Source organism: Piliocolobus tephrosceles, chromosome 17, assembly GCF_002776525.5.
Source record: "Piliocolobus tephrosceles isolate RC106 chromosome 17, ASM277652v3, whole genome shotgun sequence".
In the NCBI taxonomy this organism is placed as follows: domain Eukaryota; kingdom Metazoa; phylum Chordata; class Mammalia; order Primates; family Cercopithecidae; genus Piliocolobus; species Piliocolobus tephrosceles.
The window spans coordinates 21,424,864-21,439,610 of NC_045450.1; the positions used below are offsets into that span (position 1 = coordinate 21,424,864).

General features: G+C 41.1%; 1 protein-coding gene across 1 annotated transcript in view; it reads right to left on the minus strand.

Annotated features, from left to right (window-relative positions):
- The window catches only part of USP31 (ubiquitin specific peptidase 31), a 104,702-nt gene that overhangs the window by 46,666 nt on the left and 43,289 nt on the right, over positions 1 to 14,747 (minus strand). The window contains exons 2-5 of the mRNA XM_023189318.3: positions 4,579 to 4,716; positions 2,647 to 2,735; positions 2,462 to 2,554; positions 1,700 to 1,835 (exon numbers count right to left, since the gene is read on the minus strand). Coding sequence (XP_023045086.1) covers positions 1,700 to 1,835; positions 2,462 to 2,554; positions 2,647 to 2,735; positions 4,579 to 4,716 — 456 coding nt within the window. The remainder of the gene's footprint in view (positions 1 to 1,699; positions 1,836 to 2,461; positions 2,555 to 2,646; positions 2,736 to 4,578; positions 4,717 to 14,747) is intronic.

Here is a 14,747-nt window from a genome sequence, read left to right on the forward strand (position 1 = left end):
CTACTGAAAAAGCATTGGACTGGGCATACAGGTTCCAGTCCAGCCTATCACCAACCAGCCCTGCAAACCTGAACAAGTCACATGTCTTCTCTGAGCCTCTTTCAAATAAGAGAGTTGGACTGGACCCCTGAGGTCCCCTCTACCAGCACTAACATTCTGCAGATTTACCAGGTAAAACGGGTTGGTGGCATACTCCACAAATAGTCCAGCAAAAATGTTCCTGGCACATTTTCCTTCTAATGAATTTAATGACCATGCTGTTTTTCTGCCGGTGAACATGCAAGTAAAATTCACTCTCTTCAGCAAACTGAGGTCAACAGCAAACTTGTAATTATTTCACCAATTTAAACCACATGCAAAAGGAGCCAGACAGTGCTGGAAGCTGTAAAGATGCAACCAGATTTGCCCTGGACACCACCAAAGCCTCGCTCCCTCTCTTTCTGCCTTTCCCTTATCCTGAAAGGAAGAAAGAGCCAATGGGCTTTTCAGAGTAGGAAAGAATATGAACATTTTATCAACATGCCAGTACTTGGCCTACAAAAATATGAGATATTTGCCATATTAGGGTAACACTGCTGGTTGTATTTGTTTTACTGTGGTAACTTCCCAAATGAGGCCACATAAGGCCAAAGTATAAAACACCTTTATTATTCCAGGAATTACATAGTAGCTTCCAGAAGCTACTATCTAGGGAAAGCAATTTAGCTACTGAGTCATCTTTCCTTAATAAATCTTAAATAAGGAATGTTTTTCCAAATAAAATAATAATAGCAAATTGAGTAAAAGCTATATGCAGAAACATATCAAGTCCAAACAGGTCAAAAGTATTTTTGGTCAATTTCAACATAACTGCTTATCAAACATGCATCCCAAAAGGGAAGTGGCATGGGCACAACTTTCCTTTCTCTTCTCTAAACAAAGTAAGAGACTCTGGTCTAGCCATAATGAGAAAACAAAACGTATTGAGCATCTATTACGTATAGAACACTGTACTAGCAAGATATCCACTCTTACCACCACAAGGGGTTTTCTAGTGTCACTGCTCAAGTTTTCAAAGCCTCTTTGACTATCGAACGCTGCGAGGACACTCCACTGCCCACATACACATCCATAGGAATGATTTAAGAAGGATTAAGTAATTATACCTTATGAACAAAGCTACAAGAAGGTCTTGGTGTAAAGTCACAGCTTCTCCTTTTCTTTTTTGAGACGGAGTCTCGCTCTATTGCCCAGGCTGGAGTGCAGTGGCATGATCTCAGCTCACACCAAGCTCCGCCTCCGGGTTCACACTATTCTCCTGCCTCAGCCTCCTGAATAGCTGGGACCATAGGCACCCGCTACCACACCCGGCTAATTTTTTGTATTTTTAGTAGAGATGGGGTTTCGCCATGTTAGCCAGGATGGTCTTGATCTCCTGACCTCGTGATCCACCTGCCTCGGCCTCTCAAAGTGGTGGGATTACAGGCGTGAGCCACCGTGCCCAGCCTCCTTTTAAAATTATATATACAATTACATGAAACATGAAAAGTTTTTCTATATATTTTACTCTTTGGGGTCTTGATTTTTTTTTCCCTCAACTCTAAATGCAACTGGTTTTAAATCTCTAATCATATTCGGCAAAGAACTACAAAAAATTCTAAGAGAACAGAAAGCAATACTTTTGTGGCTCATGTGTAACTGGCCTTAGCAGACTTATTACCTGATCAGTGGGGATCTTTGTTTCCATAGACACTGCTTCCCGAAGTCTGGCAACAGTCCCAGACAGAGGCACAGCCACACCAATCCTCATGCAGTGAGAACATTTCCCTTGATACACTACAGTGACATACAGAGGCCTGTACAGATCAAAGTCAGATCTTCTCATTAGTCACTTATTTCAACTAAAACATAGAAATGCAAAATAAACCTGAGCTGAAATCAACAAAAATCTAAAGCTAACCCACAGTGTTACCCTGAAGCCAAATGGAAAAATTTCACTTGGCTCTAAGCAGAACTATCAAACAATCATCAAGATCTTTGGAAAAGGCAATCGTCATAAAATGAACACTCTATGAAGCAAACAAAAATATATCTACACTTCATTCTGTGCTTTGTATTTTCTTTAGAACAGCGTTTAATTCCTGGAAATGTTGAGAAATTGTTCAAAATAAAGCAACTAAGAAACAAGAAATGTAAAGTAAGGTCTCTAGAGAATCTTGAAGCCACTCAACAGCCCTCCCCCTCCCCCGATACTACGTGAGAATGACAAACGGGGTCAGACTAAACAGCCTCTGCTTGCCTCATGTGCCTGCTTACCCTGCAAACTCAGGAGGGCATTTATTCTTGTAAGGTTGTAGCAATGACTGTATTCAATCCCATTATTAATCTTGTCTAAATAAGTAAGAAGATCTAATAGGAGCCTACAGAGGAAAAGGAATACAATAAGAAAATACAGTCTTCATTTTACTAAATCCATTCTTACCTTGTGTGGGGTAGAGGAATTGGCAAAGAAATGCAAAGGAAAGGATCAAAAGTGTTGCTCTGTTTCTGACAATGAGGACACGTCAAAGAAGATCTTTAAAACAAAAAGGAAGACACTCAACATTAAAATCACCCAGAACTATGTCAGGTAAACAAAATAAGTAGGAACATCTGATTTGCTCATACCTGTATTGGGCTTGAAAGAGTTCTTGTACAAAAGTGCTACAGACAGGAAAAGATGGTCCCTCAGGCATCATATCAGTCTCTGACGGTGGCTAAAAAAAAAAGAAAGTACAATTTCTTGTACTACAAGACTAGGAAGAGCAATTCTTGGCTGAAGATGAAGTCAGAGAAACACAAATGTCCTTGACTTCTTTACAAGCTATGCATCAAGTGCAGATACTTCAGTGACGGGTACCTGCTAAAGGAGCCAGAACACAGCAGGCAGGATGTGGGTCACGTGGACTCATCCCCTCACACAGACTCTGCATGGCACTCAGCCAGGCAGCTCCCCTTCCCCAGGATGCTCCAGTTTCCCTCCAATTCTCCAATCTCCTCCAAGAAGTAATCCTCAACCACTTTAAAAGTACTAATGGTAGCCGGGCGCGGTGGGTCATGCCTATAATCCCAGCACTTTGAGAGGCCGAGGCGGGTGGATCACTTGAGGTCGGGAGTTCGAGATCAGCCTGACCAACATGGAGAAACCCCGTCTCTACTAAAAATACAAAATTAGCCGGCTGTGGTGACGCATGCCTGTAATCCCAGTTACTCAGGAGGCTGAGGCAGGAGAATCACTTGAACCCAGGAGACAGAAGTTGTGGTGAGCCGAGATTGCGCCATTGCACTCCAGCCTGGGCAACAAGAGTGAACGTCCGTCTCAAAAAAAAAAAAAAGTACTAATGCTTCCCATGCCTAAATTCTCTAGTACGTATTAGCTATGCTGTGTATGTTAGTGCCTAATCACACTCTACTTCATGTTGTATTTAACTTTTCGTGTCCCTCCGCCTAACAATTAGTTACTAAGCACCATATGCAGAGAGAACTGTACAGAACATTAGGATACAAAGTTAATAAGACCCAGTGCCTGACCTTGAGGATGTCTCAATTTGGTGGGAGAGTCAGCCATATGCATATAGTCATATGACAGAATAGAGTGTTCAGGCACAAAAGGACCTTGAATCAGAATAATTTAACAACTTACCAAACCTAGAAATTTAAAATTTGAAGTACAGAGCAGAATTATCAAAAACCTTAAAAACTGCCCAAGGGAAGCAACTCTTTAGTCTTAATTTTTTCCATTATATAAGTCATTTTATCCATATTTGTAAGACTACATGTATACAATTAAAAATTAATCACTATGTTTCTCAATGAGAACATTCTGGGGCTTCTATAGTCAAATCCAATCCTAACAGCAGAGAAAATCCATATGTTTCCTTTGTGATTGTGTATTCATTCGAGTGAACCACAGAGTATGTGTGAAAAGAATAGAAAGCAAACATATTCTGCTTTAAAAACAGTTTAGTGAAATGGAATCACTTTTTTTTTTTTTTTTTTTGAGACGGAGTCTCGCTCTGTCTCACTCTGTCGCCCAGGCTGGAGTGCAGTGGCAGCTCACTGCAAGCTCCGCCTCCCAGGTTTACGCCATTCTCCTGCCTCAGCCTCCCGAGTAACTGGGACTACAGGCGCCCGCCACCTCGCCCTGCTAGTGTTTTTTTTGTATTTTTTGGTAGAGACGGGGTTTCACCGTGTTAGCCGGAATGGTCTCGATCTCCTGACCTCGTGATCCGCCCGTCTCGGCCTCCCAAAGTGCTGGGATTACAGGCTTGAGCCACCGCGCCCGGCTGGAATCACTTTTTTTTAATCTGAAGTTCATCATACATGCAAATGTTTCCCCTCTCATTAGACTATAAATTCCTTGGGGACAACAGTTCTTGTATCTCATACTGCCAGCACAGTAGCAAACAAAATGAAATGTCCTTTAAGTAACCATTGAATCTTCTACTCACTCAGAGCTTAGTCAATTTCATTGTATGAATGCAATGCAACAAGTCCTCAGTAGAAGAATCTACACACTCTCATGATTAGTTGACTGCCTTGGGGAGCATGTGTCCTTACCTTCAGAGGTGGCTGGCCACTCTGCTTCACTAAATGGTTGAGGTCTTCGTGAACTCGGTCCAAAAGCCACAGTAGAAACTCCTGAGCATCATGCTGGGAATTTCCCCGGTACTGTAGTGCATTCTTTGACACAATAGTCTATGCAGGTAAATAAATCAGCATGAACAGTTGTGAGTTCCTGGCTTTAAAGAAAAACTATTTATTCATAATCCCAAAAGGGATGCAAGATCTCAAGCATGTTAGAGAGTACTTCCCAGAAGGAGTGCAAAGTAAAAACAGATGCCAGTGTAAAAACCTCACCCCTAGAAACATGTACCAGAACCCTTAAAATACACTTAATCCAGCAATTCTACTTTTAGGAATGTATCTAAGGAAATCATCAGAACAGCCTGTCAAGACTTCTAAGAAAATATTAATCAGGGTTTATGAAAGCAAATAATTGGTAATAACTTGGACATCTTAAATAAGAGAATTGGTTAAGAATAGGAGGAGATGAAACAGTAAAGACAGTTAAATTATGATACAACTACATGACATCCTTAAGAAATACTATATTAAGTGAAAAAAGTTATAAATAACTAGTGTGAAATGTGAATGTATTCTTGTAAAAATTGTTTGGGGGGGTGTAGACATATACATACAAAGAAAAAGTTCTAAAATAACACATACCTACATATTAAGTATTATCTCTAGGTGATAGAATTACAGGTGCTTTTTTTCCTTCTCACTTTTCATATTTTCTACAATGAACATGTTACATAACAAAGCAGGTAAACGTTTTGTTTCAAACTGTACGAGATTGATTTACATTGCTTTTGCTAAAATGCTGGACTTTTATTATGTAAGATACATAACAGCTTCAAGATTCATCACTCATCAACAAAGATTTAATAAGTGTCTAAGATACTAACAGCCTAGTGAGGAGGACAGGGAGAAAGTCCATGCTTACAATGTAGCATGATGGGATAGTGGTAATGGATGCCAAGTTTCTCATAGAGAGGGAAGTTACAGATAAGCAAGGAGGGAAGGCAATGAATCAGCTGAAGTCAGTATAAACTCCTATTTAGCTTAATACAAAGTGAACAGATAAATAAATACAGATATTTATATAAACTTGGGTTCATATCCATATATGTACACTGAAAGGAAAAGAAGTAGTGACACCCCAGTAACAACGTGCACATCCAGTGTCCATATCTTGGTTTCTAATACCATTTTCCAGTATAAAACTAGGGCTCCTTGGAGAAACGCCGATTCTAGGGTTTGGACAGGGGACATATCAAAGAGACACAGGAACCAACCTAAAAGAACTCCCAACAGTCAAAGCTGGAACAATCTGATCAAAAGAATAAATAATACTGGGTTATAACCCAATGTATAAAAATGTATAAATTGATATAACGACTGAATGAATAAATGAGGGAGAAGAGGTAAATCTTCCTTACAGAGGAATTCCAAATAAGTTATATCAATAATCCCCCCTCCAGGAGGTAGAGCTTACCACCCCTACACCTTGAGTGTGGGTTGTGATAATGACTTACTTCCAAAGACAGGAGATTGGAAAGAGGAGTGGAAAGTAACTTACAGTTACTAACACAGTAACTAACACTGCTTTAGAGAGCTGGGCAAGGTTGACACCATCAGTAGTAAGTCATGTTGCTAGCATGTGCACTTGACATGTGATGAAAAGAACATTTTACCTCTGGTCTTCCTCCCAAAAACCCATGGCCTCAGTCTAATCATAAGGAAAACATCAGACAAAACCCAAACTGAGGAACATTCTGCAAAAAAAAAAAAAAAAATGTGACTGGTGCTTCTCAAAACTATCAAGGACATCAAGGATAAGGAAAGTCTGAGAAATAATCACAGACCAGAAGAGACTAAGAAGACGTGACGACTAAATGTAATGTGTTATTCCATGGGAGCCTGGAACAGAAAAAAGGCACAAGAGAATAACTGGGGAAATCTGAATAAAGTGTCAAATTTAGTCAACAGTAACATACCAATGTTAGCTTCTTAGTTATAACAAATGCACTATGGTGACATAGGATATTAACAAAAGGGAAACTGAGTATGGGCTTCGTGGAAACTCTATGCTACCTTTGCCACTTTTCTGTAAATCTAAAACTATCCTAAAATTAAAAGTTTATTTAAATGTGAATATATATATTTACGAACTTTCTATAAATATAAATATGGCAGTTGTGTATAGGCATATCATGGGAAAAGAATAGAGGCTAATTAAGAAGTAGGAGGATGGCGGTGTTAACTAATAGACAAGAAACCGTTTCAGGAGATGTCATTTGAGCTGGACCTTGAAGAGAAAGAGGCAGGGATTCAAGGCTGAGGAAGCAACATGCACACACACACAAAGGTACAGTATGACACCTTCAAGGAAGACCAACAAGGTCAACAGGCCTGAAATTCCAGGTCTATTAGACAGAATGGAAGGAGATGAAACAGTAGACAGATTAGGCAGAGTAGGAGGAGATGAAACAGTAAAGTCAGAGGCCAGTTCAGGAAAGATATTAAAGACCACTCAAACATGGCACAGGGAGCTGTAAGTGAACTGGTAAATTAAGATCATGGGCTCTGGAGCATACAGCCTGAGATCAGATCCCCATTCCCCCACTTCCTATTTGTGAGGCCTGGGACGACTCTCCTCCAAAGCAAAATGGACAATAATGACTCAGTGTGATGATTAGATTTTGAGAATGTATGCCAAACATTTCACATGTAAATGAGATATAATCAGCACTCAAATTTTAGCCGTATTATATATGGGAGTAAAGAGAAAGCAGGGGGCCGGGTGCAGTGGCTCATGCCTGTAATCCCAGCACTTTGGGAAGCCAAGGTGGGTGGATCACGAGGTCAGGAGATCGAGACCATCCTGGCTAACACAGTGAAACCTCGTCTCTACTGAAAATACAAAAAATTAGCCAGGCGTGGTGGTGGGCACCTGTAGTCCCAGCAACTTGGGAGGCTGAGGCAGGAGAATGGCGTGAACCCGGGAGGCAGAGCTTGCAGTGAGCCAAGATCACACCAGTGCACTCCAGCCTGGATGACAAAGCGAGACTCCATTTCAAAAAAATAAATAAATAAAAAAGAGAGAAAGCAGGGGAGATAACTGCACAATGGGAGAGTAGTCAGGAAACAAACTAAAGAGGCAAGAAATAATGACAGTGTAAGCTAAAGCAGTGAGGACAGAATGGGAAGGCAGATTTAGGAGAGATTTAGGAATTCGAGTGGTAGAATCAATAGGATTTGTGACCTAATGAATGTGGAGAGGGAGGAAGGAGGCATTAATGTCACTCAGGGGTCTTACCTAGATGATGAGCAACTGGTAGGATCAAGACAGAAAATAAAAAAGGAAGAAGTCTGGGAAAGAGTTCCCAGAATTGGTCCCCGCTTTCGAATCCATTGTAGCCAAAGTTCTATGGAACCTCTGAATGGAAGTTATCTGGTAAACAACTGAAAACTACAGATCCGTGCGCTCACTGCAGGAGTCTGTGCTAAGGACAAAGATTTGGAATTCAACAGATGGGTGGTGGTAGAAACCTCAACTAAGGCTGAGAGTGCCCAGACATCATCTATGAGAGATCAAGTCAGAGGACAGAATGCAGAGGTAACCTATATTTAGGTGGGGGGCTCAAAGAAGACCAAGAAAAAAACCATCAAAGATGTAGTGAGAAAATGAGGAGGATGGTGTCCAAGAGTCAAATGAAGAGAGCTTCGTGAAAAAAAGGATGATTGACAGTGTGAAATGTTGAAGAATGATAAAGGAGGCCAGAGAACTAAAAACTGTCTGCTATACTGCAATTAAGACAACGATAACAGAGGTGAAAAGAAGGAACAGATTTGCAATTTGCATCACAATCTGATGATCAGTTTGATGCGAATCAACAAGAAAATGTTCATTTATAGATCTTGAGATTCAGATTTGGGAGGAAAATAACAGGGATATTACAGAGAATATGGAGATGTCACTGACACAACTTACTGAATAAAATGAGCACAGGAGAAGGATCCTGATAACAATAAAGTTTCAAATACCTGGAAGGGACCACTGGATGCCATCTCAGAAACAGGTACACATGGAGGAACAGGCATGATAGGAAGTCTTCACCACACTACAGAACCTCCCCACTAAATCATCAAATCCAAGGGCTTTTTTCTCAGTCTTCACATCTGTCTCCCTTTAGCATTTTGTATATATATAAACGTCCTGTGCGTGGTGACTCATGCCTGTAATCCCAGCACTTTAGGAGGCTGAGACAAGTGGATCACCTGAGGTCAAGAGTTCGAAACCAGCATGACCAACATGGTGAAACCCCGTCTCTACTAACACAAAATTAATCAGGCGTGGTGGCACATGCCTGTAATCCCAGCTACTTGAGAGGCTGAAGCAGGAGAAATGCTTGAAGCTGGGAGGTGGAGGCTGCAGTGAACTGAGAATGCGCCATTGCACTCCAGCTTGGGCGAAAAGAGCAAAACTCTGTCTCAGTAAAAAGAATAATTTTTTTTTAAAAAAAACCTTATTCCATCTTGAAATGGTTTGGCTTGTGGCCTTATGTTCCCCTCATTTAGGAGAATCAAAACCAAAGGCATTAGTATGTATAATGGAAAAATGTGAGCTACAGAAGAGAAGATTTCCTAACTTAAAAAAAACAAATGAATAGCCGGGCACAGTAGCTCACATCTGTAATCCCAGCACTTTGGGAGGTTGAGGCGGGTGGATCACCTGAGGTCGGGAGTTCAAGACCATTCTGACCAACATGGAGAACCCCGTCTCTACTAAAAATACAAAATTAGCCGGGCGTGGTGGTGCATGCCTGTAATCCCAGTTACTCAGGAGGCTGAGGCAGGAGAATCACTTGAACCCAGGAGGAGGAGGTTGCAGTGAGCCGAGATCATGCCATTGCACTCCAGGCTGGGCAACAAGAGCGAAACTCCGCCTTAAAAAAAAAAAAACACAAAAGAGAAATGATAAAAAACATCATTAGCACTAACGAAACCTTGGTTGACTCGGGATGGAAGACAAACATGTAGATGTCACTATACTGACAGATTGAAAGAGGAAAGCAGATGACACCAAGGTCTCCCACTTCTGACTTAGGTAGATAATGAAACCAAGAACAGAGGAAGAGATTAGGGGACCACAGTTTTGAACAAGCTGCATTTGAGGTATAAACATGATCCCAAGTGAGGTTAAATCTGGTGCTCAGGAAAGAGATCTAAGCTGGAAATCTGAATCAGAGCAGCACACGCCTATCATATGAGACAGAACCCAGAGAACATCCGGTGAGAAAAGGAAGCAGCCGGGACAGAATCTTGAACACTGGAAAAGGTCACAGAAAAGCTGCCCATGAAGAAGCAAAGAAGTGGCAGCCAGGAGAGAGAGAGTGGCATCATACAAGTGAGAACAGACAAACCTCCACGGAGGCAGAAGCAACAATGAAAACTACCACAGAAAAGGCAAATCAGACAGGCTCTGAGGCAGATCCTCTGGAATAGCAAATTAAGAGGTTGCATGCTCATGTAATCTCAATGAAGCAGAATATTTATCAGAGAGGGTTAAAAGAAACAAGGCAAGGGTTTGAATGACTGCCAGAGACCATTCTTCATCACCAAGGAGCTCAGTTTTAAAAGGATAGAGGAAAGATGCTGTGACCATCTGGAAGGGACCTTCAGGAGCAGAGGGACCCACATGCTAAGGGAAGGAGCTAACAGAAAGGAAATATCTGAATAAAGATGATTCTTCAGGCTGTGTGCAGTGGCTCACACCTGCAATCCCAGCACTTTGGGAGGCTGAGGCAGGCAGATGACCTGAGGTCAGGAGTTCAAGATCAGCCTGGCCAACATGGCAAAACCCCACCTCTACTAAAAATACAGAAATTAGCCAGGCGTGGTGGTGGGCATCTCTAATCCCAGCTACTCAGGAAACTGAGGCAGGAGGAGAGTTGCTTGAACCTGGGAAGTGGAGACTGCAGTGAGTCAAGATCGCATCACTGCACCCCAGTCTGGGCAACAGAGCAAGACTCTTACTCAAAAAAAAAAAAAAAAAAAAAAAGCGATTCTTTGGTAAGGGGAAAAGGAGAGATTGATTTAACAGAGGCTGTAGAGGCACTGGCCTTAAACAGAAGGTAGGTAGGAGAGATGGAAGAGAAGGGGGTAAAGGTAGTCCTGGACGCAGATAAGCTAAAGACAGGAAGCCAGGGAACCTGGTTTTTTGAGTTTGTTTTGTAAAAAAAAGTAAAGGACAACTGCTAAGAGGAGCTCTTAGGTGTAATAGGGGTAATGACAATCTCATGGCATATGGTTGGGCCACACAAACTGTCAGAAGTACAGCAAGCTTCTGTTCTGAATCCTCTCTCTTACGGACTCCCAATGGGGAAAAAAAGGAAAAAAAAAAAGTTTTCAACATAGACATTCTAAACAAATTAACTGAAATCAAACTCTTCATTATGTTTCAAAGCAGATAATTTATACACAGCATCCATTCAGAGTTCAGGGTGGAGACCACATTCAATTATCAAGACTGCATTAAATTTATTTACGCTTCTGTCCACTATCACTTCAACTCATCCACACTTATCCACCAGTTGCTGTGTTCTAATGCAGACTGCCAAGGCTGCTCAACAACATGTTTGTTGGGCATGACCAAACAGGTAACAGGACGTCCACAACCCTCGTAACTACGGCAAAAACCATTCTGGGTCAACCCCACCCTAAATCACTACATCACACCCTAAAGGAAATTTAAGGAAAAGAAAATCTCAATACACAAACACAAAAGGTCCTCTTTCTGCCTTTTTTCCCCTCACAATGGTAACTTATTCCCACTGCAGATACCCAGGGGACTACTTACCTTACCTCTTCCTCAGACAAAACAAAACATAGAAGAATCTAATGGCCAATCCTTTAGTATGTGTCACAGAAAAAAGAAAAATAGCAGGAGTCAAGAATCCTAAGTTCAAGCTTCGGCTCTGCCACAAACCACTGGTTATCAGAGGCAACTCACTGAACCTGTGATTCGAATCCTTGTTTATCAAATAAGCAGATGAGACCCCTGCATCCCAAATCTTCCTCCAAGCTCTTCCAGAGGAGTCCTGGAAAGTGATCTGGTTTACATTTTTGGTCACATCTGATGCTGCTTTGATTTCCCTTTTACGATTTTTTTTTCATAATTAAACCTTAGTTTATTTGATGTCCTAAATCTTTCTGTATGTTTGCAGTTTTGAAAAAGTTGATTATCAATGTCCTCTGTAAAGAGAAGCATTGCTACAATCTGAGAAATCATTTAAGTATGTCATTTCTATAGAAAATAGAATGTGGGCCGGGTGTGTTGGCTTATGCTTGTAATCGCAGCACTTCCAAAGGCCAAGGCAGAAGGATGGCTTGAGCCCAGTTCAAGACCAACCTGGGTAACATATCGAGACCCCATCTCTACTTAAAATAAATAAAAATAAAATAGAAAAGAAAAGAAAAAATAGAACATGGTTTTTCTTAAAACTAGTCTTACATATTTGTGTCTATTTTACAGAATTTGGGTACAGTGCTTCTGTTTGGAAAAAATATTAAACTGAGTCTCTTGATCTCCTGGCTTAAATCCTATACATCCTACTATAAACAAGTTTGACCACTGCTCCAATTTTCCCCTCAATTGGGATGATCCTTAGCATATAGTTACTAAATAATAAAGTAAAAGGCAAAACACTTACCAGGTTTTCAAGTTTCACAAAATTTCTCCTTACCCTTCAAAGAGAGAATGTTTTTATTTTTTTCCCTTAAAGAAAAAAAAAAACGAGTTGGAAACATGGGTCAGAAAAGAAAAGAGCCATAAAATTAGACATGAGGGTCTTTCTTTCTGTAGAGCCCTAGTAAAGAGGCTGAAGCATCCCAGGCTCCAGGGAAAAAGTACTGACTGGTCCAAGACATCCTTCACCTAACACCAGGAAGAAGAAGAAAAAGCTATGGTCGGTCACTGGTGATTTCCACCCATGGGAAATGGATGTGGCAATACTGGTCTGACACGAATGATCGGGAGTTGGGCTCCTCTTTTGGGAAGAAGGGTAGCTTGCAAGACTCATCAAACCCAATCATTGCCCACTTTCTTTGACTATATGCCAGAAGAAACACAAAATTTGTTTCCAGTGATCAGGGACAAAACACACACACACACACACACACACACACACACAGAAGAGCTCAGGAGGACAACAGTATTTACTTTTTTAGAAAAAGAAATAGAAAAAATGCAAACAGCTGGGTTTATAGATGGTATTTAAAAGTGAAATCTGGTTTCTGGGCTGCTGCTAGAAATAAAATAATAAGCAGTTGTCTTCAGAAAAGTTTCATCTTTTGAATTTTACTTTCAGGACACCTACTAAGTTGATGAAGAATAATTAGCTAAAACATGAGGGATAAAATTTGTACAAATAAATGAACACTGTAAAAACAGATACAAGCCATGAAAAAATGGTAATATAGTGTCCATGCAATAGTATGACATACTAGGACACAGAATAAATAGGGCCTTCTGTGCCCTTCATCCATTCTTCCTCCTTATCTTCTCCTCTGAGGGGAGGTCTTTTAACAGAAGGCACAAATAAGACTGAGAGACCCCTAATATTTGCTGGCTGGGGCAAAAGGCCCTTGAAAGGGACCCTAAGGCCTCTAGGTTTTCATATGTACTTCCCCTAGGGCTGGAATGCCCTCCACCACACTCCTCAAACCACCCTCCCTCCTCAGAAAGATAAGCAGGGGACCCTGGTGGGAGAGGAGAGAGAGATAAATGAGGCACAGGGAAAGGGGGCTTCCATGCAGGATGGAAAGACAACCTGATGTGGACAGGAGCAAATGCCACACACATTATTTGGACTCTGTTCACATTTGGTCACAGAGCAAAGCATGTTATTCCTGGTACAGGTTGAGTATCTCTCATCCAAAATGCTCAGAACCAGAAGTATTTCCAAGTTCATATTTTTTTCAGATTTCTGATTATTTGCATTATATTTACCAGCTGAGCATCCCGAATTTGAAAAGTCAAAATCCAAAATGCTCCAATGAGCATTTCTTCTGAGCATGATGTGAGTGCTCAGAAAGTTTCAAATTTTGGAGCATTTCAGATTTCAGACTGTCAGATTTAGGATGCTCAACCTGTACAGAGCTCCTGATCCTTCCAGGCACAAGGGCCAAGCATAGGATAACTCAAGTATCGGTGTCCCTCATATCCAAGTTCTCAGGATCCAAACTCAGGAACCAAACAGATTTGGATAGCAAAGAATATCTGCACTGCTATAAGATTAGTGTCAGATTTTAAGCAAATTCATATGTACCAGAAAGACCCGGTGGCAAGGACTCACTGCTGAATAACAACTAGTAAAGTATACATTCCTCACCTAAAAGAAAAGGCCATATAATAAAGGGGTTGAGTAATGGTTACTGCATTTCAAGAAATTGTAACTGACTCGTGAAACCACAAAACTAAGGGCTGAAGTATGGTCAAGAGCCAGGATAAAAGGGAGAAAAAGTAAAGTGGATTCAGCCAGATGAACAAGAAGCAAAAGCTGTCCCAACAGATTATACAAGTAACAAGAGAAGACGTCCAAGTATTTACACAATGGCTAAAACTTTCTGCTGGAAATGCAGTAGAAAAAGAAAGGCTGGATTATGAATACCAGGGTTCAAGTTCTCTTCCTACTAGTTCTGATTTTTCTTTCTTTTTTTTTTTTTGTTATTGTTGTTGTTGAGATGGAGTCTCTCTCTGTTATTGTTGTTGTTGTTGAGATGCAGTCTCTCTCTGCCCAGGCTGGAGTACAGTAGTGCAATCTCAGCTCACTGTAACCTCCGCCTCCTGGATTCAAGCGATTCTCCTGCCTCAGCCTCCAAGTAGCTGGGACTACAGGTGCACGCCACCACATCCTGCTAATTTTTGTATTTTTAGTAGAGATGGAGTTTCACCATGTTGCGCAGGCTGGTCTTGAACTCCTGACTTCAAGTGATCCTCCCATTTCAGCCTCCCAAAGTGCTGGGATTATAGGTGTCAGTCACTGTGCCTGAACTTTCTACCATTTTTTACTTAACATGTGTTTTCTCTGAGCCTCAGTCATCTTTTCTGCAAAATGGGAATGGTGATAGTAATGCTTTTCTAAAAGGATTACTGTAAG